The sequence below is a fragment of the Lolium rigidum genome, chromosome 6, assembly GCF_022539505.1.
Source record: "Lolium rigidum isolate FL_2022 chromosome 6, APGP_CSIRO_Lrig_0.1, whole genome shotgun sequence".
Lineage (NCBI taxonomy): Eukaryota > Viridiplantae > Streptophyta > Magnoliopsida > Poales > Poaceae > Lolium > Lolium rigidum.
The window spans coordinates 273,471,076-273,497,337 of NC_061513.1; the positions used below are offsets into that span (position 1 = coordinate 273,471,076).

A 26,262-nucleotide genomic window follows, 5' to 3' on the forward strand; every position below is an offset into this window, starting at 1 on the left:
CGTAGTAGATGCAGCCAGGTCGAAGTGTCGGGTGCACTCTGGTGTCGACGGAGATACACCGGATATAATGCATGAAGAAGGCATGAATGCCAATGTTACTGACCAGATGGAGAGAGCGGCTCTGAGTGTCCACACGGTACACCAATGGCATGTTGTGCATCAACACAAGCAGCAGATCACCATCCGACTTCACAAGGTAGAAGTTGTCACTTCCAAGTTCTGAAAATGAAATTAGTGTCTCCATCTTGACAGTGCTCGCGCGCTGCTGCAACTGTACATTGGTGCACACTATTCTTCCGGACTCAAAATTGTCCACAGCTATTGCATACAGTTCACCATTGAACGGGGTAATGCAGCGCATACTATGGTTCTCGATCGAAAATCTTCCTTCTCTCCAATCTTCAGATATATCCTTAGTTGGAGTGCTCTCATCGACCCAACCAAGTTCCTCTGGGTAATGTCCGCAAGCGAAGACCATAGTCGGGGAGTTGATTACAGCGACTGAATCCAAAAAAAATAGATGGCATCTGCGCCTCAAACATAGTGTTCGATGTCTTTGTGAGAGGGTTCAGAAGCCGTATCTTGTGCGGCGGGTTCTTCTGGGCAAGCACGATGATGTCACGGCAAAGCCGACGAAGTAGTATCTAAAATATATTGATGAAGATAACATTCAGCACTAAGATTGAAAATAAGAATAGATTAACCCTATAGATATGGAGGAATTTGAACCTTGCACGAACTTCAGATAGATCTATGGTGACGTAGCGGGATGTGCCGAGTTGGAGGAAGGTGAACTCAGCGGCGCGTGGAAGGGCGTGGTCTACCATGATCCATTCGTGCAGGTGCACGTCAGGCTCAGGTAATCCTGAGCGCCAATTTCTACAGACTTGCCTCATAGCAGAGTAGGTGTCCACGTACTCCTCATTCGCCAGTAAGCATTTGGCAATCTTGTGAAGTGGTCCGTCAGGCGTGAGAGAGGCCCAGTTCACGGAGGCGCCGCGCTTGGATGCGCCGCCCTCGGAGGGACGGGCTCGGCGGCGACGGGCTCGGATGCGACGGGCTCGGGGGCGATGGCCGCCGGCGCATTCTTCTTCTCCATCGCCGACAGGGGAGCGCTCGTACGGCGGGGGTTTTTTTGGAGAAGTTGATGGGACGTGAGAGGGGTGGTTTCGTGCGTGAGCGAGAATGAGACGTACTGTGTGCAGAGGGAGGGAGAGAGGGGCTTACGTGTCCTAAATGCGACCCGCGTCCTACGCATCCACTATTGCACGTCTGCACCGCGACACGCGTCAACAATGGCACGTCTTCCACTTCTGCACCGCAACACGCGTCCTCGAGTCTAACCCTGGAAATTTAGATATACTCAGGTATACCCTCGAGTCATATACTAGCATTTTTTGTGTGCTCAGTTTTCGCCTTGAGTGCTAATACTGGCTAGTGCAATATACTCAGTTTTTACCCTCAAGTGGCTGGTCAACGGAGAGTCAACAAATGGGATTAACTAGTTAAATGAGTTATTTAATGTGCAAAAAATTCCGAAAAAGAGTGGCACTTACTCATGGAGTCTTTAGCACAAATTGCCACTTCTCAAATCATAGATAAATCATAGATAAATCAAGTTTTACCACAAATTGCCACTTCTCAAATCACCTAGTAGCTATGAAGGTGCATGGTTTTCCACAATAAGCCCTACCCAAAACAGCTTTCCCCAAAACATACTTTGTCTGAATGAGGCCATAATTGTCACACTCATGTATATTTGTATTGCAAATAGTTTGAGGTAGGCCAAGATGGGTTTCATTGTACCAAACACGCATTTTCCATTTTTTAAATCTCATATTTGAATCCCTTAGTCTGTTTACTACTCACTTGCCCTTGGTTTCTTGATACTACTCAGCTTTGCCCTCTCCCTTCACAAATTCTCACAGACGCCCAACATTGCCCCGATTGGTCTAGCCGATGTCACGCGGATCGTGCCCGCCGACCGTTGATCGTAGGATTTAACGGGCAGGATAACCCCTATCTCTCTCTCTCTGGTCGGGGCCACCACCCTCTCTCTCTGTCGGCGGTTAGCTTCCACCCTCTATGTATGCTTAAGGGCGGTTACCCAGTACGCTAAAGTTTGGTTTTCTGCATTATTTTTCACGAGCTAAATTATAAACTATTTTAGGCATTATTTTTCATGCAAAAAATGATACACCATCACCATTTCTTGTAGCCATTACTTTGCACGCAAAAAATCCCAAAATGATAAACCATCATCAATTTGTTGTAGCCATTACTTTTCACGCAAAAAATGATACACCATCACCAATTTGTTGTAGCCATTACTTTTCACGGAAAAAATGATACACCATCACCAATTTGTTGTAGCCATTACTTTTCACGCAAAAATGATACACCATCACCAATTTGTTGTAGCCATTACTTTTCACGCAAAAAATGATACACCATCACCAATTTGTTTAGCCATTACTTTTCACGCAAAAAATGATACACCATCACCCATTTCTTGTAGCCATTATTTTTCACGCAAAAAATGATACACCATCGCCCATTTCTTGTAGCCATTACTTTCCACGCAAAAAATGATAAACCATCACCGATTTGTTGTAGCCATTACTTTCCACGCAAAAAATGATAAACCATCACCGATTTGTTGTAGCCATTACTTTTCACGCAAAAAATGATGAACAATCACCGATTTCTTGTAGCCATTACGGTAAAATGATAAACTATCACGAATTACCATTTCTTTTAGGCATTACTTTTCACGGTAAAATGATAAACTAAATCACGAAGTTCCATTTCCGTCAAGATAGTCCGCATTACTTTTTTGTTGAGATATATACCCCCACAACGGTCATCTCCTCCTTAAATTATGTAAACCCCCCACAACGGTCACCTCCTCCTTAATTTATTATGTAAACCCCTGCAACGGTCATCTCTCCCTTATAAACACCCACAACGGCCATCCCTTGTGTCAATAGGTTCCACCTCTCTCTTCTTCGTTCACATACACTTGATCATCCATTGCCATGGCTTCCACGTCTCGGACGCGGACCGGAAGGGGAAGGGGAAGGGGCGGCCGGGGTGGTGGATCATCATCATTGCCACCACCACCGTCGTCAACGCTGTCATTGATCATAGAGGAGTTCTTCATCGTCATCTATGAAGACCCTTTGGTCAAGAAGGTACGTACGCATTCCCACATATATGATGCATGTGATTAATTATGGGCATGTTCTAAAAACCCTTTAATTTCAAACGATCGGCGCTCGATCTCTTTGCAGGCACTCCCAAAAAAGTTTGCGGACTATCTTGACGGCCAGGAGCTAGCTAAGGTGTATCTGCGAGCAGCTGACTGCGGTCCTCGTCTCTGGACCGTGGAGGTCCTATTTGACGGACAAGGCCGGATGTATCTCGACAAGGGCTGGGAGAATTTCGCCATCGCGCACGGTGTGGATTTCGGCTGCTATGTACACTTCAAATATGAAGGCGATGATGTGCTCACAGTGAAGGTGTTCGACGGAACAATGTGCAGGAAGTACTACTACTCAGACGACGAAGATATTGACGATGAAAGTGACGACGATGTGAAGCCATGCATCCATCCCCTTTAGATAAGGGGATTATGACCAAGAATATATATGTAGCTTCATATGCATCGATTTAGAGATCTACTAGCTATTTTCTATATATTTAGAGATCTAGCTATTTTCTATATATTATGCACAATGTTTAGCATAAGAGTCACTTTAGATTAAGCTACGAAAATAGTCACCTGCCATGGGCTGAGGCGGCCCCACAGAGCGGCTCTATATTATATTCTCTAAATAAATAGACAACCCCAGCGTTCATTGGCTGCGGAGGCCCCATAGAGTGGCAATATATGATTTTCTATAAATAAATAGATGACCCCACTAGTCATTGGCTGCGGCAGCCCCACAGAGCGGCAAATATATGTCTTTTCCTAAAAAAATAGACGACCCCACTGGTCATTGGTTGTGGCAGCCCCTCAGAGCGGCAATATATGACTTTTCCTGGAAAAATAGACCCCACTGGTCAATGGCTGCGGCAGCCCTATAGAGCGGCCCCATTTGTAAGCACGAGACGGGTCAGAGAGGAACTGCCCTCTGTGCAGCCCCACCCGTCAGATTAACGGTAACGGTAAGGCCTCTGACCTGACGGCAACCCTCCCGTCCGAGCGTCTGCGAGGGGTTTCAAAGTAGAGGGAGGGGAAAACTGAGGAAAAACTAACGAGCTGGGGAAAACTGAGCACAACTAAGGACCCGAGGGCACGGAAATAGAAATCCCAATACAGTATTGCTCCCATCGACAGTACCGCTAAAATTCTGAGGCGCAAATCTTCGGATGCTGAAGCTTCTGCCGAAGAAAAGGCCACAACCGATGTTCTGATGAAGCGCATCCACCAGCTCCAAAACACCCGCGGTAAAGAACTGTCGGGTGTCCAAATTACTGCATACTTCCTTAGGATTCGGGTGCAGCCCCTGCAGGCTCGCAAAAACCCCCTTTGGGCGTACACTGGCGAAGAAGACGTTGATCGCCTATGCGAGGATCTTTCGACAAAGGATCTGGAGAAGCTTATTCGACGTTTTTCCTCGCTGAGCAAAAAGGATGAGGTCCCTACCTCCTGCCGCGTGGAGCCATATAGTGGCAACCACGCGCTTCCCGAAGTAAGTGCCTTTTCATCGTGTTGTGCTTGTAATTGTCGACTGTTATTTTGTTTCCTTGTTGCTTTTTATATTTACTCGCTGCTTTCTCAACAGAACCACCAAGTTCTTTCTTCTCTTCCTCCCCTTCCTGAAGGTGGAGAGGTGGATGAGCGAACCATCATTAATGATGAGTCGCAAGAATCCACTCCTCCTGAAACTGAAGTTGTGGGATCTCACAGATCCGCGGCTTCTTCTGGCAGAATCACGGAATCAGATGCTTCTGAGTCCATGCGCTCTCCTCCTTCCGATGTTTCTCCCAGGAACAAAAGAAAGAGGAATGAAACTGAAGACTCTGGCGCCTCCAAGCCTACTGAACCTGCTGCCGAGGAATCATCTCCCGATTACGGAGATGACCTCGACCCTTACTGCGATGCAGGCTTAGTTAGCTCGTAAGTTTCCTTGTTCCTATATTGACATGACATCTGTTTACTTGTCATATTCATATTCATATATTGTCAGTGGCGGCAAAGAGGAAGAAGAGGAAGAACTCGCGGTTACTGGCGCGGCTCCCACGAGCACGTCCAATACCGCGGTTCTTTCCGAAGAAATTCGCTTGACCGCAGATTCTTCACCTCCCCTCCAGCAGATGGTGGATACGTCGACTCCACCACCCAGCCCCCGAGCACCTTCTCCGAAAAGACTTAAGGTCGGGGCTGGCGATGAGCAAACGCTTATCTTGGGGAGTTCCTCGACTCCTCTGGTGAATGATGTAAGTATCCCCAGAACTTTATTTTGCTGCATCTTGTCGAATTTTTCCCGATTTTTCCCGAACTTTTTACTTGGTGCAAAAATATTTCCCTTTATAAGTGCCTTTTTTGACACTTTTCTCTACCAACCCCTGATGGACCAGTTCATCCGCCTCGGCACCCAATCCATTGGGTTTCGCGACGAGGCTGACGCTCTGAGAGGTATCTGTTGTATAACTTTGTTTAGGATGCTATTTTTCTTTTAGGGATTTCTATTTTCGTGCCCCTAGCTCCTTAGTTGTGCTCAGTTTTCCCCAGCCCCTTAGTTTTTCCTCAGTTTTCCCCAAGACCTTGTCTGAAACCCGCAGAAGGAGCTCGGACGGAAGGAATCCCGTTTAGTTGACGTTGGTTGGTGCTGGCAAGTGGGGCCGCTGTTGGTGCCCCGCAGTGGACACGTCTTCACTTATCCAGATCATCGTGGGGCCCACAACTTGTCCACGTTAGTGCGCCGGACCCACAGCTTACCCGAGTGACCGTTGCAAAATGGGAGCCCGAGCCAGCCCGTGCCCGTGCCATTGCTTCCCCTTTCTTTCCCCGCGCCCCATTGTTCTTCTTCTCCGCCAGCGGCAGCCCTTCTCCGGCAGGCGGGTGATGTCTAGTTTTTCTTCGACCTTCCGTTCTTCATGGCCGCAGTATGGACCCGTGCCTTTGACAAGATGCCCTGACTGCCCACGCCAGGAGCCTCTGAAGCGGTCGATCTGTAAGACCGGACGAGAACGGCAACCGTGGACGTGAGTTCCTTGCATGCGAGAGCTTGCCATATAGAGAGGGGGATAAGGTTAGATCTCGCTCCAATTTCTCTCGTTTTCTCTCGATTTTCTTGCTATTCCCTCGAATTTGGGATTTAGGGTTCCCGTTGTTGTTTTCAGATCCTGAAGAAATGCAGGCATTTCGAGTGGATCGATGTGTACGTTCGGAGGCTTCAATTGCAGGAATCAATTGGCGCTATTGGGGAGCGCAATTTGGGAGGGGGGGACTTGCTGTTCCGATTATGCCTAATGCTCGGCGGAGAGAGGAGCCGTTCCGATTATGCCTAATGCTCCCAATGTAGGACTGGAGGAAGTGAAGGGAGAACTGAAGAAAATGAACAAGCAGTTAAGGCAGCTGATCGAGTTGAAGAAGCAAGATAATCTGATGGCTGGTTGTTTTTTCTGTTGTATAATTGCGATCGGATTCTTATCATTGCTCACTGAGCGCTAGAAGTTGTTACAAGGGATACCTTGTTACAAATTCATTATTCAATTACATGTACTTGTAGTTGTTTTCATAGTTAGTGTGTGCATTCACCGAAATTACCAACTATATTGGAATGCTAAAGAAAGTTGATAATTAGGGCTCCCAATAATCTATTCACCGAAATCCGCAAATATGTATGCCTCATGTTTATACAAAAATTATACCACTTTTGGGCCGTTTCAAATTACTAAAACTATATGCCAAAACTATATCCCCTAAAAGAAAAAGGAAAGCGAAAGATAGTTGATAATTGTTAGAGGGGTGACAATAATGCATTCACCGAAATCCGCAAATATGTATGCCTCATGTTTATACCGAAATTATACCACTTTTGGGCCGTTTCAAATTACCGAAACTATATGCCAAAACTATATCCCCTAAAAGAAAAAGAAAAGCGAAAGATAGTTGATAATTGTTAGAAGGGTGACAATAATGCATTCACCGAAATCCGCAAATATGTATGCCTCATGTTTATACCGAAATTATACCACTTTTGGGCTGTTTCAAATTACCGAAACTATATTCCAAAACTATATCCCCTAAAAGAAAAAGGAAAGCGAAAGATGGTTGATAATTGTTAGAGGGGTGACAATAATGCATTCACCGAAATCCGCAAATATGTATGCCTCATGTTTATACCAAAATTATACCACTTTTGGGCCGTTTCAAATTACTAAAACTATATGCCAAAACTATATCCCCTAAAAGAAAAAGGAAAGCGAAAGATAGTTGATAATTGTTAGAGGGGTGACAATAATGCATCCACCGACAGAGAGAGAGAGGGGTGGCCACGAAGAGAGAGAGAGGGGTGACCACGAAGAGACGGGGAGGGGTATACTGCCCGTTAGATCAGTTGATCAATGGTTCGTGGAGTCGATCCGTGTGACAACGGCTCAACCAATCAGGATAAGTTTGGGCTTCTGAGAGCATTTGTGACAGAACTTGAGGGCAAAACTGAGTAGTACTAACAATCCAAGGGCACATAAATAGTAAATAGACTAAGGGATTCAAACAAAAAGAATTACAAAATGAAAAATGCGTGTTTTGTACAATATAATTCATATTGGGCTACATCAAATTATTTGCAATTCAAATATACATGAGTGTGACAATTATGGCATCATTTAGACAAACTATGTTTTTGGGGAAGATGTTTTGCAAAGGGGTTTGAGTGGAAAACCATGCATCTTCATAGCTACACTAGTGATTCCGAGAAGTGGCAATTTGTGGTAAAACTTGATTTATATATGTTTGTTAAGGTTTTCTTGGTGGCAAGGTTGCGTAGGAAGACTCCATGAGTAGGTGCCACTATGTTTTTATTTTTTTGAATTTTTTTGCGCATGAAATGACTCAATTAGATATGTTAATCTCATTTGTTGACTCTCTGTTGACTAGCTACTTGAGGGTAAAACTGAGTATATTGCACTTGCCACTCTAAGTACTCGAGGGGAAAACTGAGTACAGATAAAATTTCTGTATAAGGCTCGAGGTTATAACTGAGTACACCAAACGTCCCGTGGTTAGACTCGTGTCGCGGTGCACGCTGCAGCCGTGCATAGCGGACGCGTGTTGCGGTACACGCCACCTTCGTCTTTATAGAGCCCTTTTTCTCTCCTGCGACGCACGTTCTCACTGCAACCGCCTCTCCTGTCCCATCATCTTCTCCACAACCGAAGAAAAACCCCGAAGAAAACCGTCGGCGATGGAGAAGAATGAGATGCCCATTGTCGGCGCATCAGCCGCCGGCGCATCGGCCGCTGCCCCCGTCCAGGCCCCTGTCGCTGCTTCCAACGTAGCAGCCGGCGCATCGGCCGCCGCCACCGTCCAGGCCCCCGTCGCTTGGGACCCGTACGAACCAGCGCCGTACGTCGCGCCGGAGAACCCCTACGACACCAAGCATCGTCGACGACGAGCCGGAGGTAACCCTTTGCTCCCTTGTTCTTATCCCATTTCAATCCTTTTGTGTTAGATCTAGCGTTATTAGGGTTCGTCTGTTCCTAGTTCAATCCATTTGTGTTAGATCTAGCGTTATTAGGGTGCGTCCTGTTCCCTAGTTCAATCCATTTGTGATTTGCTTTTGTTTAAGATTTGTGCCGATGATGATGAATATTTGGGCACAAATTGATTCAGGGTTTGGTCAGTAAACAATTGGTGTGTACAAATTTATTGTGCATGATCTTTGGTTTACTGACTCAAATCCTGGATATAAGTGTGTCAAATGTAACTGAGGCTACCTCTTTTTTTCGAGCCCATATTATCATGCATGATCTTTGTTCACTCTCTGTTCCATCATCGTTGCAATTGACTCCGTGTTTTTTGCACGATCTTTGGTCCTACGTGACAGGTGCAGAGCAGCGACGTCGACAGCGACGACGAGTCCTTCCACACACCAAGACTCGTCACGTCCTCAGGAGGCTGCAGTCCGGCCATTACGATGGCCCCTTTGCTCGAGGCATTTACAAGTGCCCCTTCTGCAACAGGAAGCTCCGCGCCACCGACTTCAACTGCCTGGTGAACCATGCTGAATCCATTGGCGGATGCGGCGCTAGAGTTGGAACGACGGTGAACGTGCATGCGTTCATGGCCAAACACAAAGCACTTGGGATTCACTCGCGCAACCTCCGGGCGAGTCACGAGCGCAACCTGGAGGCGTTGAACATGCCTACTCGCACTCTTCGTATGTGATCTGCTCTATCCGTAGAGCAGCTTAAATTCATGTAAAATGTAGCTTATGTTGTAGGGTTCTATCGGTACTACTGTTGGATCTATCGTGAACATATCTATGCTATGTTGGCTGCTTGTATGCAGCTTATCCTATATTTTTTCTGGATTTGTGCCCTAGATTTCCTACCTGATTGGGTAAAAACGAAGGCATAAAGAAATGAATGTCGTTAAAAAACAGAAGGAGAAGCTGCTCTAGATTTGCTACCAATTTGGGCTATCAAATATGAATGAGATCGAGCGAGAGAGAGGAAAAAGGTACATTGAAAACTGCTAATCTGGGCGAAAGAGACAGAAACCACTCGTGCCCACGTCCCGGACCCACACGCTACGGCCCCACACGCTACGGCCCCACACGCTATGGACACACACGCTACGGCCACACAAACATGGTCTCGTCCTGTCCCACGCGGTTCCTTCCTACCAGCCCCACACGACGCGGCCCCACAAACGACACGACCCCACTCGTCAGCACGGAACGGTCAACTTAACGGAATCCTGCCGTCCGAGCTGCTTCTGCTCCTTCTGCGGGTTTCAGACAAGGTCTTGGGGAAAACTGAGGAAAAACTAAGGAGCTTGGGAAAACTGAGCACAACTAAGGACCCGAGGGCACGAAAATAGAAATCCCTTTCTTTTAACCCTTGACTAATCGATATTGCTCTTGTTCTTTATTAGCTTCTCTTCAGCAAGCCGAGGAACGCGCTGAAGCTCTCGAAGCCAAGCTAAAAATTAGCGAGGAGGCTCACGCGAAAGCTCAAGCTGATGCCGATTCTATTGAAGAACTTCGCCAGCACCTCTCCAAAGCAGAAAATGCGCTTAGCGACAAGATCGCTGAGCAAATTTCGCGGGAGCAAGTCATCATAGATCGCCTTGAGGCCCAAAGCCGACGCTTTGTCCGTAAGTTCTTCCTTTATCTGGAGACTTTCCTTCATGCTCATTCTCGTGGTTGATCATAACAATGTGTTTTGTTGCAGCAGGAAGGAATGATGAGAGGTTTGAACTGCTAGCGCCTAAGGATGATCGTCTTCTCGACGCTCTCTCCATTGTTGAGTTGCAGGGCGATCTAGCGTGCACCAACCTCTCCGACTCAAGGGCTGCCTTTTCGTGGCTCTTCCCTCATTTCTTCCCCAAGGAAACCGAGCTAGAGATCTTCTCTGCCCTTGTCCACAGCTTCTTGCCGGAGGAAGACCTCGCACTGGCCTATCGACGCGAAAATCTGAAGATTGGTGTCGAAGGGACCATTGCTCTTGTCGCTAACAGCGGTCAAGAAGTCGACTGGGCCAAAGCTGGGAACCCCGGCAAGATCAAGAAGGACAAGTGGAAAACGCTGGTGAAGGACGCCAAGGCGCACTCGAAGAGCATCCTTGACTTCTTCAAGCCCAAACCCGCCGGTTCCACCAGCACTGCCAAGACGGAGGTCAAGTAGACCATCCTGTCTCTGTGTTTTTCTTTTTCCTTTTCTTTTGATGTTGTCGCCGTATTAATGGCCTGCGACAGCCTACCATTGGTTCACTAGGAGCCGACTTTCGTAATGAACATGTAGATATCTGAATGATTAATGGAATGCTATTTTGCAAAATGATTGATGTCGAGATTTTCTTTCCAGTTGGTTTTTGACAACTATACCGCGGCACCTGGTCCTTCGGATGCTTTGCCTGCTACTTCCTACTCGAGGAGAACTTCCGTTGATGATTTCATTGAAGATTCTTCAAACGCCGATCCTTTACGGGATTTGGATGAACTTCGACAACAACTTCAATTGATGAAGAAGCAGACACTTGTGATGATGGAACAATCTCGAAAATCATCCGAGCGAGAAAAGATTGCTCTACAACAGGCTAAAGAAGCTTTAGCTTTGAAAGAGGCTGCAGTCGCTGAAGCTGCACAGGCTGCTTCTCGAGAGAATTATATGCTTGACTTGATGACCGATGCTAGTCTGGATATGGCGGGTATGCTTCGCAAGTTTGATGTTCTTCCCCTTTAATTGCTTGTTTTCATCTCATTGTGATACTCCTGTTGAATAGGCTCTTTTTTGGATGCTGCTGCCGAGGATCAGCGGGTTGACGCGAGATCAAACTTGCTTGTCAAATTTGCTGTTGACCATGGCTCCAGCTTCTGGGTTACACCGGATCGTACCCGACGGATTGTCCGATTTCAAGACTGCGCAGGCCAAGTTCATGAATATCTTGATTTCTGCACAAGGACGATTGCCCTAGTTTATAATACTATGTTTCCTCGGAACTCGCAGCCAAAAACCCTTCCTGATTTGATGGACAAATTCAAGAGTGCTTCTCGAATCCATGATTTTGTAAGGGCCTAATTGACTGCTGGTGCTAGATTTGCTATGATCATGCTGCAGATCTGCTACCCGAAGTTGGATATGACCAACATCGTTGAAATTTGCCACGACAAACTGAGGAGGCGGAGGAGGAACGTCGACAAAATCGACGATGTTGTGACACCCGTGGCCGAGAAAATAATGGATGATTTAATTCGGATGGATGCTGAATTCTTCGTGAAAGGTAATTATGCTGACTTCATGGGTGCCACTACTGTCGATGAAAGGGTAAACATAAAATCGACTAGACCAGTTTCGATCTGTTTACCTCTGTCCATCGCGTTGCTTGCCACCGAAGATGTCGACGATGTTGAGTGTGCCATCGAGATCAGCTCCTTGTCGCTTCTAATTCCCACAGACGGTGCCAATTGACAAGGTATTGACCTGTCAATGCCTACAAATTGTAGACTAGGGTTTTAGGGGAAGTAGAGGGCAAGTAGATCTCGAGGGTTCAGCCGGAAAAGTACTCGACTGCTAAGAAACTAGGGTTGTGTTGACAATGAAATCGATCCTCTCTTTCTCCCTCGACTCCCCCTTATATAGGAGGCAGAGCCGAGGGTTTCTTGATGTATAAGTTACAAAGTCCGGGAGACTCTTTGAGTTTGTCCCGTAATAGTTACAAGTCATTATTCCTAATACAACTCTATCTTTCCAAACCATCTCGTAACTGGACTTCCGAGCTTCATAAACTTCGGGTCGTGGGCCTTCATTAAACCCCGGGTACCAACTTCGGCAGGCCCATTGGGATGCCTATGTCACTCGACAACCCTCGACCATCCTCCTCCATCAATCTGGCGGCAGCGCCCTACTAAACGCCCCCTTGTCTTAGCAAGGGAGACATGGTAGAACGCCATCCATGCCTCCGTAGCGCCACCACTAGCGAAGAGCTTCGGCCGCGGCGGGATAGGTACAATAGCGGTGTGGTTCTCGTCCTCCACGGCGAGGCTTTAGATCATGCCAACAATGAGGTCCCGTCCTTCTGGGTGGCCAATCGGGAGTATATCGACAAGTGGCGCCGCCGCCGTGTTGACCTGGAATATCGTGTCCTCGGACAACAACATCGGCCGGCTTCATCCGCATCTCCTTGCTCTCCCGAGTCGCTTGCTGCGGCGAAGCCATGGTGGCGGCCTACACCGGACCTGCAAAGAGAAGTGGGATAGAGAGAGAGATAGAGAGAGAGAGAGGACAAAAAGGGACGTGTAGCAGGCTCGGATGAGAAGAGAGGGGAGGGCAGTGGGTGATGCGACACACCGGAGTGCAGTCTCCGGTGTGGTAGAGATAGATGGGGAAGAGGACTTTTTATTTTTTAGATAATTAGATTTTTTTAATTGAGGTAACTAGTGGGCCATATGTCCACATCAGCAAGTCCACTAGGTTTTATACCACACAACCTAACTGGTGGGCCTCACCGGCCAAAAACTATTTCAATTTGTGTTTAGTATTTATTAATTATCAATTCTCAAATGAAAAAGGTAAGGGCGATACCTAGATCTCACAAGACTGAGCTTTATTAATTCTCAATTGGCTGACGTCATTCTATTATTTGTGACATGGACCATTTTTCTTTGTCAACCATATTTTTTACTGGATGCACATTTTTTACGTCATGAACAAAATAATTTGTATTGAATGAAAAAAGTTAAGTACGTCATGAAAAATATTTTTATACTACCTGAATGATTTTTGAGTTGCAACCCACTTGAGGCAAATTCAATGGTTTAAATAGTCTACTACAACTTAATAAAAATCAGGCGCCTAATTTCCAGCAAAACCGAAAAAAATAAACGGGTACACAACTTAGTCAAAGAAGGTCTTGGTGGGCTTGGCTGTCTTAGAGTCCTCATGGGCACATAAGCGGCACACAACACCGACCCTAACCAGTGATGCTTGGAATTATTTTCCGTCTAATTAGCGTTAAACTACCAAATCCTCGAGGGTAGAGCCAAGTCTAGCATTGACGCTAAATTATGTGGTGGGCGCTTGACCCTAATTTCATTTACGGCGGTCAGCGGGCGCCGGCTGCAAAAGACAATTTAGTGTGGATAGAGGAAGTATACAGGAAAATTTTGACGGAGGCTGAGCTATAGATAACCCTTTATTTTTCAACACCTAGAATTCGTATTTTAAAGTTTTAGAAAGTAAAAAAAAAACTAGAAGCAGCTATTGATCTACACAACGTGTAAAATTCCAGGACAAACTAGTTTGTATTCTAAGACACACAAAATTGACAAAATCTGATAAGTTTTATAGTGAACAATGCACATCTCAACACTATATAACTTGTGAAATTTGGCATAGAATATAAATTAGTTTATATCAAGATTTTACAAGTTTGTGTAGTGTACACCATTGGCTAACTCTACGATTTTTTTTCCAAATTTGTAAAAATTTAAATAAAAAATTCAAATATTTAAAAATAAAGAGCTGCATGTAGCCCGGTCTACATTTATCCACTCTCAAGTTTACGTGGTTTTCTAATTTCACAAATATTTATTTTTCTCGCCATAACTCCATAAGCGCCCGATACAAGCAGGACTTGGGGGATGCCGTGTAGGAGGCCCAGCGCTGGCTTCATCCTGAGGCCCCTTGCGATCGCCCATGGCTGGTGCAACTCCAGCCGCTCCGGTCGCTGGTGTCTCCCCACTCCTCAATGAAGCTTCGGCAATGAGTGCCGAGGTCAAGTTATTCAGGGTCATTGATCATTTTGAGAGGGAGTATCGGTTTTGCAATCGAATTTCTATGCTGCACATTTGGTGAAGGCTTAGGTGAAGAGGGCCGGTTGGCTGAGACCACCGAAACATACTGTGAAGATCAATGTTAATGATGGGTTTGACGCCGAGTCTCTGCAAGGGAGTATAGGAGCAGAAGCGAGAGATTATAAGGGCCAGTGTCAGTTCCTCGCGCCCTGTAAATCTTGACTTGATGTTGTCCATGAACCATGATGCGGTTTCTGCAAAATGCCATGCACCGAAGCATGCCCTTTTGTTAGATGGAAGTTTGGAATGCAGTAGAGTTTTGTTCAACTCTGATAATCAAGACTTGTGATCATCATGAAGGAAGGCGGGAACTCAAGTGGAGTTGCGAATGACATCTTTGATGATTGCTAGCATGGCTAAGGAGCTTTTTTTTTTTTTGAGAAGGATACGTGTACCATTCATCTCATACGGCTGGAATACAGGACACGTACGCACACAACCAGAAGGGACCAGAACAGACTCGTGGACGCACACAGATGCAAAAAAGACCCCAACAAAGAAAAAATTACAATGAAGCCCTTGGAGGTCCCTGCATCACATCCGACCTGCGCCACCCATCTCCGGCGCCGCCGCAGCACCCGCCAGAGAGAAGAAGACCGGAAGCCATCAAACCCGAGCTCGACGCGACTCCTTCGCTGCAGAGAGCTTTTAGAACCTCGAAAGTGGGCCGTCGAAGACGACACCTTCACCGCTGGGGCTCGTCGGTCGGGGCCTCGCCCCAAGCCATTCATCAAGCTCCGGATCCAGATCACCCCGTCAACGTCGTCGAGGAGTGGAACCAGATCCGCCGGCCGCAAACCACGCCATCCGAAGCAGATCTCACCGTCCTCTAGTCCTCTGCCGTCAACGCCGGCCCGAACCAGCTCCTGTACAGACTCCAAAGCTCCACAGCGGCGCCGGAGCACGCGCCGCCACGACGGCGGAGCTGGAGAACAAAATCCCACGCCGAAGACGCCGCCGCCGCCGCGTCGACCTCGACCGGAAGACCTGGCACCCAGATCCTTCACCGACCCCAGAGACGAACGCCTCGCCGGGAAGAGATTTGGGGCATACTTATTGACCCAAGCTGTCACCGGAGACGAAGCACCACCGGGGACAAGCAGACAAACCCTACAGCTAGATGGCCTAAAACCTACAGCTATACATGGCCGAAGACGAGATCCGGTGCCTCCCCAGCCCTCCAGCGACCGTGAGGTCACCGGGGGAAGGGGAGCCGCCAGAAATCGCCGCCGGAGATGGGCTCTCTCGGAAGTCTCTCTCTTCACGTGGAGGGGAAGGGAAGGGACGAGAGAAAAGTCCGGCCATGGCTAAGGAGCTAGCACAGATCAATATACTTAAATGCTCGAGGGTTCATGGAGATGGAATCATGAAACCATGCATCATGTAGACAATTTTCGTCAACTAATAACATGATGACCCATACCAAGTACTTCCAAAATAATATTAATGACAATATACCTAGATAAAATCCCTCAACTTCCACTGATTAGTTTCGTCTTTAATACCATAGGATCGTCATGCAAAGCCTAGCTAGTAGGACAAAAGGGCATTATCTCTCCATCAGGTCATGAGGTAAAGATCTAGCCATCATTGGATGACCCAACGATGGTTAAATCTGCCTTCACAATGCAGTTCGATTCTACAAGATAGCCTTCAGACGGATCCTTGAATTTCTTGAGTGGAATGAAGTTGGGCCAACCCCAGCCCCAGGACCCTGGGAACACCACGAGACCTGTGATGGCAACGTATATAAGTAAGATCAACTGTCAACAGGTGGGTTTCAAACGATACTTTATTTGAATTATACACAGTACTATAGAGTAGAGATGAACCTGTAGTTAGGTTGACGTGTTTCCCATTCTTTTGGCCCTGTATGGATAGAGTCATCTTAGCGACGTTCTTAGATTCGTGAGGCACATCGTTTGAGGCATCCAGGCATAAGTGCAGGGAGAGGCAATCGGTGCTGCACCTGTCACCTCGTGGATACATACGGATATACCTGTTGAAAAAGATGTGAAGTGACGGTTCAAATATTTTTGGATACGTGGGAAAATGTCTTTCAATAATTTGGTAGGTTGCTGAAATTGAAATTGGCTGCTCCTTATCTCTCGATAAAGAGTTGTTTAGTTCCATGCTTAGAAATAAGGCAACAGAGATATATAAGATAAAATGTCTCCTAAGCAATAACAGGTGTGTATTATTTATATTAATAATTTATGAAAATGAATACCATTTATGTCCACCGACTTCAAATGTGGGAGAACGGAAAACATTCTTCAATTCCAATTCATGAAAGTTGTTCACGGTCCAAGTGTATGTCCCTTCCACAAATCCTTTCTTCTGGACAAAGAAGTTCTGGACTGTCGTAGCCTTGTGCTGTACCACAACTTCTTTCTTTTCAGGAGAAGAGACATCAATTTTTAATATCTCCACACCAAATACACAGCTATCATCAACAAGAAAAGACGACGATTTCAGTAGCTCCTGAAGAGGAATCAAGCATTCCTTCTTCGAGTAGCTATTCTTGAAATCAAAGTTGTAGTCAGCTGCATTTAGGTAAAGGTTAGATGACTATAGAAAGAAGAACTTGTATGTAAGATGCAAATATCGAAAGTGATATATAACAAACTTTTTAAGCAGAGATCAAAGTAGTGAATTCCATCAATGTAAAGATTATCAAATTACAAGAGAACATTTATATGTAGTTTGTAATGTTTGTTCGAACCAGAAGAGTATCAACTGTGACAAACACTGGAAAAGATCCACGGAAAAACTTGAATTGCCAATGTGAAAACTATTGGTCGTATGACAGAACTTATTATAGACTTGTAACGATGGAATTTCTATCAAAAATTATAACAAAAAGAAGACTATGACCACCCAGCTGTAATGAGATGAATGTGCTTGAATAAATAACTTCATATATAAGACTACCTTTGCATCCACAATACATTCGATTTGAATGGTTGTATATCGAAACTTCAAACACTGCATGCACTGTGTGACCTTGCTCCAACTTATATGGCCATAGCATAAGAGCAAGAGCAACATACGGAGTTTCATCATTATTTTTTTTATGCATTGGACTCACTTGCAGGTACCTGGTAAATGAATTGATGAGCAGAAAATAACGTCAGTCTCGAATTCATAACTGAACTAAGAATAAAACCTAATTTTCTCATTCAATGCCTCATATCTACCTTCAGTGTATGAATGTTTGCGTATGAGACTGTGATTGGTTATTTGATTTCACTGAAACATGATTTCTTTCTAAACAACATCACACATGAGACTATTGTGGATATGGATAAATGCTTATTACTTTATTTAAGTTCTACACAAACTATATAAGTTATTTATACAATATAATAAGCTAATTTTGTAAAGTTCTTCTTTAAACGGAAACCTCGAGTAGAGGCTGGCTTTAAACTAATGAAGACAACACAGCAACAGCAAGGTTCAGGTTTACAGTTGCAATTGTGATGCGTACCACTTATAACCTGAGAGGTCAAAAGGAGCAGATTTCGCTGATGTAGCTTTCGTCTCAAGCAGCGCCGAGAAGTCATGAATCTTCCATTTAAAATCTGGAACATAGGTCTTCCCTAGCCGTGGAGGAGCTGAAATTTGGTCAAGTGCATAACTCGTAAGTACATAACAGAGAAGAAAAGGGGGAATGTGCTATGTGGGAATTCATGTGCACGTTGTGGTTCCAGATAAACTGTTTACAATATCTACCAGGGTCCAGGGGGGGAATGTAATGCTGCAGAGTAGTTCTCTATGTTCTGATTATATGAATGAAAATACTGAATATACTACAGTTATTTGTGAGAAGTGACCATTAATCTATTACAGTAGTTAGTCATGTCACCAATCAGGAGTACATGAATACAAAAGGCACACTCTTTACTCAGATATGAATAGCCTCTACTATCTATTCTAATCAATAAGCACTGAGACCAAGAAACAAAGGGGAGTGCTATATTCAACACGTGCATAGGTAGCTAGTCAGCCACGCTAATTAATAAACACGATGGTGATAAGTGCTTCTTCAATCTCATATTTGTCATCAGAGATTGCTTCAGTTCAGAGATACAATCTCATACTTATAACCTGAGTTTGCTTGAGAAGGAATTGTTCAAGATTACATCTGACTATTGTTTATATGAGATGTAGTGATGTACACTTCAGGATTGGTAAACATACCTCTACTTCCAGAATTTCCCATAGCTCTCCACCTTCCTCTTCTCTCCTATGTCGTCTGCAAGTAATATTACTAAGGCATAGTGGAGAGATATGTATTGATCAAAGAGGTCAAGAACTAAGGGCAGAATCCTCAAACAGATAAGTTAAAACAAACGAATTAGCTTACGAAGAACGCAAATAACTCTTACAGAAGTTGAAAGCCTGTAGGGAGCGGAGGAGGAGAGACCTGGATTTCGGCGCAGATCGGGCGGCGGGTACAATGGCTTCCTGGGACGGGGCTCTGGAGCTGCGAGATGAGGGTTTCCTTTATATACGGACGTTGATATATCCTAACAAACTCCTGGATCGGGGCGACTGGTTTCCTTCGCCTTTGTGCGATCAGTCCAGCCTTAAAGGTTACAAACTCTCGCTAACTGGATATATGCTCCTAAACCATTGTAAAATCAAAAACCGACCTTAGCTCAGTTGGTAGAGCGGAGGACTGTAGTGTATGCAGATTAAATCCTTAGGTCGCTGGTTCGAATCCGGCAGGTCGGAATTCTTTTTAATGTTTTGCTTCCTTTCGAGGCAATTTCTGCTTCGAATTTCTTTTATCTGCTGAGCATTTTAGTTTCTACATTTTTCAGAAATTCTACTCCGGATTATATCCGGTTCTCAAAAAAAAAAGATATGACAGGATTTCGAATCCGGCAGGTCGGAATTCTTTTTAATATTTTGCTTCCTTTTGAGGCAATTTCTGCTTTGAATTTCTTTTATCTGCTGAGCATTTTGTTTCTGCAATTTTCAGAAATTTTACTCCGGATTGTATCCAGTTCTCAAAATAAAAAAAGATATGACAGGATTTCGAATCCGGCATGTCGGAATTCTTTTTAATATTTTGCTTCCTTTTGAGGCAATCACTGCTTCGTATTTCTTTTATCTGCTGAGCATTTAGTTTCTGCATTTTTTCAGAAATTCTACTCCAGATTGTATCCTGTTCTCAAAAAAAAAAGATATGACAGGATTTGGAATCCGGGAGGTCAGAATTCTTTTTTTATATTTTGCTTCCTTTTGAGGCAATTTCTGCTTCGAATTTCTTTTATCTGCTGAGCATTTAGTTTCTGCATTTTTTAGAAATTCTACTCCAGATTTGTATCCGGTTCTAAAAAAGATATGACTGGATTTATAATCGCATAGATTATGTAAACTTTTGCATTTCAGTCCAATTCAACCAAAGCCCCTGCCAATGCCACAAACCCCAACCATATTTTTCATCTAGGTAAAAATTGAATCACTGGTCCTTCAGATATGTCCAACAAGCAAGCCACAAAAGGGAAAAAACCACAAGACATACTTGTGTTCGCCGCCGCCCAACTACAACAATAAAAATAAAAATCACACAAGTTTGGTCTTCGGCTGGTTCAGATCTTGGCACGATTTCTACCATCCCATAAGGCAGGTTTTTTCTACCCATCGGGGCCACCAGTTTACTTCTGCGACTCCAGAGCCTTCAGGACTTCCATTCCCATTCGCTTACATCCAACCAATGTCTGCAATGAGAACGTTACCTCGTAAATTTCAAAAGAAGAGGAAACCAGATATAGCTAAAGTAGTAGTGTTTTGCTAATGAGTACTCCACAGTGAGTGTTCACAGGTCATATATTTGACATGGCATGAACCAGAGGATCAAAGACTTGGTGTCCTTTCTGTCAATCAACCAATCCAAGTGCATGATATTTAAGCAGACAAGTCCATACTTGAGATGTAAATAGGTTTTAATTATTTGTTTGGCAGAAACATACAATGTCGCTAGTATACACTGAACTTTCCCATAAACATAAATCTAGCAATTATTAAATGTGGACATGATATCCATTGACAATGTTGCATAATCTCTAATCTTACCGTTCCATGAGAGTATATGTCCCCAGTTCGGAACCCATTGTCCAATGTCTGTTCGACAGCGGTTTCAATCCTCTTTGCAGCATTTTCGGCACCAAGGCCATATTTCAACAGCATCGCTCCACTAAGAATTGTAGCTATTGGGTTTGCCTTGTCCTGCACTCAATAAATAGTTGGAGGAAGCAAATTTTCAAAACAGAGTTGCCAAATAAAAGAAAATGTAGTAATACCAAATATATCTACTAAGGATTGTTCTAGTTTCTACACACACACACACACAAATGCTCTGAAATTAGAAGCTATAATAACCTGCCCAGCAATGTCAGGAGCAGAGCCATGAATAGGTTCAAATAGACCTGGTCCCTGCAAAGGAAAAGAAGATTCTTAAGCACTTTCTTCCAGTATTTTCAGCAGAGCTAGAAACTTAAAAGGGAGTTGAGAGACATTGAAGGGCCTCACCGCTTCACCAACACTAGCAGACGAGAGCATTCCAATGCTTCCTGTGATCATTGATGCTTCGTCCGATAATATGTCACCAAATATATTGTTTGTCACTATTGTGTCAAACTGTGATGATACAGAGGATTCAGAAGGTCAACACATTCTCATACTACTCAACTCCCGTGAAATAAATTACATACAAAGAAACACACCTGCTTAGGATTCCTAACAAGCTGCATTGCAGCATTATCAACGTACATGTGTGAGAGCTCAACATCAGGGAATTCGGAAGCTATTGCAGTTACCCGCTTCCTCCAAAGCATAGATGCCTACAATAATATTAGAGTAAAATGATAATATCGGCTATGTGTTGAATGAAATAATCAGAACTACTCTGAGCAGTATAGCAGCACCAGCAGAATGATAGGCCATAGTCCATGGATCAGTTCAAAATAGTTACAAAAACATTAAAATCATGGTGTCTCAAATATAACTCCATGGATCAGTTCTAATTTCATTCAGTTCGAACAAATCAAGAACATATTTGGGATTCATATAATCAAGTACCTCGAGCACATTCGCTTTGTCCACGGAACATAGTTTCCCTCCTCTCTTGCGGGCAACCTCAAATGCAACCCGTGCAATACGATCAATCTGGGGATAGTCATTCAACCTATTATTAGTTATTAATACACAACTCAGTAAAAAATGGTATCAAACAAATAGTTCTTAATTGATTACACAAATTCGTCCAGGAAATACATTCTGACAACATAGAGGAAAGTAACAGCCAAATAAAAACAGTCAGCAGCTCTAATCATGCTTATTCCTTTGGGGACAGCAAGAACTATCACACAATCAAGAAATAGTTTATCAGGGGATGGTTAAAATATTTGATGAACACTGCAGTTACCTCAGAAACTGAATATATTTCAGTGTTGAAGCCAGTTTCCTCTCCGTTATCATTGGTACCAAAACCTCTAGGTCTGCCAAAGTAGATTCCTGCCACGCAAAATAGTAGAATAACAGTAAAAATTTCAAGTTTCATCACAACGCACCTAGCAATACATAAATCAGCAAGGAAAGAGGAACAACCATCCATGGCTCGTTGTAAATTTAGTCAACAATACCTCCAGTAAGCTCTCTAACAACCATGATGTCAACTCCTTCAGCTATCTCTTTCTTCAAAGGAGATGCATCTACTAACTAAAAAAGTGTTAGTTTATAACCAGCAAAAATTAAAACAAACAAGTCCATCCATCCCAAATCTTGTAGCTATGACTTCATTTGCTAGTATTTTGTCGTTCAAACTATGTACTCCTAGTAAAGGTTATCAGAAACAGGAGACGCTTTGATGCCTGGACTTGGTTGCAACTAAGTGCTACAGATCATATAGCCAATTAGCTAATTTAATTACGAAAGGCAGTGTTGTAGAGTAAAGCATAGTGCATATGTGAAAAGCATTGAAACTCAAAGGAGATATCCATATACCTGCGGAAACACAGTGACTGGCCGCAGATTGGCGAACACACCAAGCCCCGCACGGATATCGAGCAGCCCGGTCTCGGGCTTGAGATGCTTCTCATTGTTATCCCATTTATACCTGAAAGTGCAGCATCACATCCAATTACTGAAAATCACAAACGCACCAACACTGAGCCTAAGCAAGATTCAATCCCATTTATTAACAGATCGTTTCACTCACCCTCCAATCGCGCCGAGAAGTATGCCGTCCGAGGATCGCGCCGCCGCGAGCGTTTCGTCGGGGAGCGGCACCCCGACCGCGTCCAGAGCCGCGCCGCCCATCAGCATCTCCTGGAAGCGGAGCTCGACGCCTGGAGCGCAAGAGAAAAACAATGGGTCATCATCATCCTGCTAGTAATCGGAGCTCGGAGGGCTGGACGGCGCAGGGTTCAGCTTAGCTCGCTTGCCTTCTTTGGCGCCGGCGACGTAGAGGACGTTCTTCGCGACGTCGACCACCTCCGGGCCAATGCCGTCGCCCGGGAGCAGAGTGATGCTGTAGCTGCTCCGGGCCGAGGCCGAGCACCGGACAGTCACCATCGGACGCCGCGCCGCCGGGCCGAAGCTCCGCCGGCGGGACTGGCATAGGGTTTGGGGTGGTGTCGCTTGGAGCTGAGCCATCGTGCTTGCCAGGTGGCCGCGTCGTCTCTTGGGCCTAGCCTGAATATAATCCGTCGATGGAATTGGGCCCAAGTAAGTTAGTAGCTTCAGTGTAACGGTCCAAAGTTCCAAGTTTTTTTTTTGGTGGAGTGAAGTCCACTTTAATTTTTAAACCTTCTTAAACAGATGAAAGTTACATAAATCAAACCTGGTGTTGGTACTCTTGCTAATGTTGATTGACTACTTTAGTGGTTAAGCATGTACATGTTGTCTTGGCATCGCGGCTCAAACTGAAATTATGAAAAACATTCGTTGGTAGCCGTTTTCATAAAAGGATAAAATTGTGTCTTGGAAGAAGAAAGCGTTTGAAGACGTGATATATTTGCTAATATATTTTAGAGTTTATTTTATAATTGTTGGAGATAGCTCGTGTATTTTCTACCATGTACTATTTATTACTATAAATATATGTTGTATTGATTGCCAAAAACAGAAAAAAACCTCGGCCTTTGAATACCGGAAGTTGGTAAATTGAACTTGTAAATTGCGGTCTATCCCGAACCATTAATTTTTTTTAACACCAGGTTTTTTTCCCAAACAAGATAAGTCACCACATGTATCCTCGGCCTCTAGTCTCTCTCTTTGGTTAGTGGAAAAGCAAATTTTAATGGGGAGAGCAAGTATGGGTAAAAGGACAGAGGAGTGGCACGAAGCAGAGTATTATTTACAAAATAATTGTGTATGAGGTAATTCATGGCTAACTAAAATTTCCAAAGATTGACTATTGTGCGGCCTGACCGAATCATCATCGGCTTCTCCCGGTTGAGAACACTACTAGCATTAGTGTACTCCGCGGCAATGTCCAGAGCATCGGGATCTACATTGCTTGGTTCTTCACATGTGATTTTATTGTCAGGGTCCATCGTCTCCTCAATGACACGACAACCGCGTCAAAATCTTTCGTCATCTCGATGAGCGAGTGAGAGCTGTCGGGACGAACTCAAGGAACATATGGTACTACTCATCTTGTCCAGCATGGCGGTAGATGTAGGAGACAACACACGGAGAACATAGGTTGTGCTCCCTCCTCAGTGCCACTACGTCAGATTCACTACTAGCATTATTGTGTGTGTGCGCACGTGGGTGCGTGTGTGTGTGTGTGTGTGGCTGCCAAGTTTTTGTGGGTGTATTATAGCGACCAAGGTTAGAGCAACTCTAGCAGACTTGCGGTACATTCGGTGGCAGGGAATGATTAGACTAGCCCCAAATATTGGCAATAAATTTCATATCAAGATCCTTCCACCCGGAATCTCAAGTCTCTCACAAACAAGTGATCAATGATCTCGGACAAATATAACTTGTGGCCAACATGTGTTCAACAAGTGGATCGCCTCAACCGGGTGAAGCACAGCCTATATATTAGGAGATTTCCCTCATGTCATGTTCATTTGATGTATATTTGTTGCAACCATTGTGCAAGTTCAATCACTAGATGTCACCTAGGGAAAGTCCCAACAAATACCCAAGTCTAGAGGCGAGGCATTCACCCTATAATATTGTTGTGAGTTTTCCAAGGGCCATCTCAAATGGGAGTTGAGGAATAATCAGGGCCTAAGAGTTTGCACTTCATCTTCATCAAGAACATGATTATGTTGATGATGACAAGCGTGGAGAAGCAAGATGAATTAGGAGTCCTACTCGAGGATCAAGCTAAGGTAGGCATGAGGGGAGAAAGGGGCCAAAAAGAGGCTAAAGAGAGAAGCTAAGATGGGTAAATAGCTATATGAGATGATCATGATAAGGAAGGTGATGGCCGAGAAGGCTCTCTAAGATCCGTTGGAGTTAGCTAAGAAGAAGAAGTTAAGGCGCACATGGATGAATTGGAGGCAATGAAGCTGATGTTGAAGTGGTAGGAGTACATTGGCGGTATATAGGCATCGAGGTGCCCAAGACTGCATTTGAGGAGCGTATGTATGCGCTCGAGAAGATGAACTTGAAACAAGAGGGAGATAGGGATATGGACAATAGGATACACAAGGAAAACAAGATCATGACTCATGATATGATGTATCCAAGTGGGATGGATGAGAAGGCCAGAGATCATTCCTAGAGAGACCATGGAGGATGAGTGGGGATAGAGGGAGTGCACCACCGTGCGACGACAATGGTGAGGTGTGATGCTCATGAAATTGTGCAACGTGGATGAATTTTCTTCTTTGCGATTTTAGATGCTTTTTCTTGTTTTTTACATATGCCTTTGATGATGGATGATGATAGTTCGTGTGAACATGAGCATGTGTGCTGATACGATGTGTACTCTCATCTATTTAATGCCTAAATTTTAGTAAAACTTAAAGTTTAAAATATGGAAATACGGATTTAGAAAGTTGTTAAGTGAATTTGTTCCAAACCTAAAAAGTTAAACTATTTTGGTTTGATTTTAGATGCCAAATACAAATTGGACAATAAAATAAATGGTGTTATTGTACATTTCTCATAATGTGCGTATGTACAAGTATTTATGGGCATAGTGTTCTCCTTATTTTCGAAACCTCAATAGTTCAAATGTATCAAAACCTTTTTTTTCTTCGGTCGAACCAATGGTTCGGTTGGTTTTTTTACCGCATGTTTATAATCTAGAACCCATAGTTTAATTCTTTAAACACCGGTCTAAGACATGTACATTATTATTGTTCATTTGCTATATTATTCTAGTAAGATAGGTCCCATTTTAGAATTTCGCATAGGACCCCGATTTCCTTATGAAGTTATTTTCTTGTAATTATTGTGCTTCTAGACGTGCTTGTCACAGATATTCTACTTTCCCCATAACCACATTTTTCTCTTGTGTTCATCTATTTTAATTTTCAAGCTACCCAAGCATCTTTTAGTGAAGTTACAAAATCTTAGTCCCAAAAATTACGTATGGAGATAATCTGTCTTTTGCTGACAATGTGATAATCTGTCTTGTAGTGGTAGCGGAGGGAGCACGCCACCTTTGTGTATGATCCCGGTCAAAAGGGTCTGAAGCTGTTCCGGTGGGCCCATCCTGCAGAACCCAATCGCCTGCAAAGGTAACAGGA

The 26,262-nt window shown here is 44.3% G+C and overlaps 2 protein-coding genes, 1 non-coding gene and 1 pseudogene across 4 annotated transcripts; 2 read left to right on the forward strand and 2 right to left on the reverse strand.

The window, feature by feature from the left end:
- Nucleotides 1-14,331, forward strand: part of LOC124664158 — a 39,697-nt pseudogene extending 25,366 nt beyond the window's left edge.
- Nucleotides 14,332-15,962: 1,631 nt separating this feature from the next.
- Nucleotides 15,963-19,198, reverse strand: LOC124659162 (ubiquitin C-terminal hydrolase 12-like). Of its 2 annotated transcripts, none has more exons than XM_047197096.1 (7): nt 18,963-19,198; nt 18,737-18,791; nt 18,024-18,150; nt 17,468-17,634; nt 16,764-17,079; nt 16,366-16,532; nt 15,963-16,265 (listed from the first exon to the last, which is right to left on the reverse strand). In XM_047197096.1, the coding sequence occupies exons 2-7, from the start codon at nt 18,756-18,758 to the stop codon at nt 16,114-16,116; spliced, it is 951 nt and encodes a 316-aa protein (XP_047053052.1). In that variant the 5' UTR covers nt 18,759-18,791; nt 18,963-19,198; the 3' UTR covers nt 15,963-16,113. The 2 variants fall into 2 exon arrangements, with proteins under 2 accessions (XP_047053052.1, XP_047053053.1); XM_047197097.1 differs by having other exon boundaries at nt 18,925-19,198.
- Nucleotides 19,187-19,273, forward strand: TRNAY-GUA. The gene is given in 2 exon segments: nt 19,187-19,223; nt 19,238-19,273. It is a non-coding gene; the product is annotated as a tRNA-Tyr (tRNA).
- Nucleotides 19,274-19,985: 712 nt separating this feature from the next.
- LOC124665856 (3-isopropylmalate dehydrogenase 2, chloroplastic-like) lies at nt 19,986-23,200 on the reverse strand. Its single transcript, XM_047203222.1, has 11 exons — nt 22,990-23,200; nt 22,764-22,893; nt 22,550-22,661; nt 22,189-22,264; nt 21,972-22,060; nt 21,626-21,712; nt 21,271-21,387; nt 21,077-21,184; nt 20,927-20,980; nt 20,621-20,773; nt 19,986-20,265 (listed from the first exon to the last, which is right to left on the reverse strand). The coding sequence occupies exons 1-11, from the start codon at nt 23,198-23,200 to the stop codon at nt 20,203-20,205; spliced, it is 1,200 nt and encodes a 399-aa protein (XP_047059178.1). The 3' UTR covers nt 19,986-20,202.
- Between the last annotated feature and the right edge of the window lie 3,062 nt (nt 23,201-26,262).

Bases quoted from the DNA above. Each gene is read 5' to 3' on its own strand.
- LOC124659162 (XM_047197096.1), bottom strand. From the start codon at position 18,758: ATGGGAAATTCTGGAAGTAGAG. The intron at 18,151-18,736 runs GTATGTTTACCA...ACCAAATTTCAG, and splicing joins GGGAAATTCTGGAAGTAGAG to CTCCTCCACGGCTAGGGAAG. The intron at 17,080-17,467 runs GTAGTCTTATAT...ACCTAAATGCAG, and splicing joins AATGTATTGTGGATGCAAAG to CTGACTACAACTTTGATTTC.
- LOC124665856 (XM_047203222.1), bottom strand. From the start codon at position 23,200: ATGGCTCAGCTCCAAGCGACACCACCCCAAACCCTATGCCAGTCCCGC. The intron at 21,713-21,971 runs GTAACTGCAGTG...GACTATCCCCAG, and splicing joins AAATATATTCAGTTTCTGAG to ATTGATCGTATTGCACGGGT. The intron at 20,266-20,620 runs GTAAGATTAGAG...TTCTCATTGCAG, and splicing joins ACATATACTCTCATGGAACG to ACATTGGTTGGATGTAAGCG.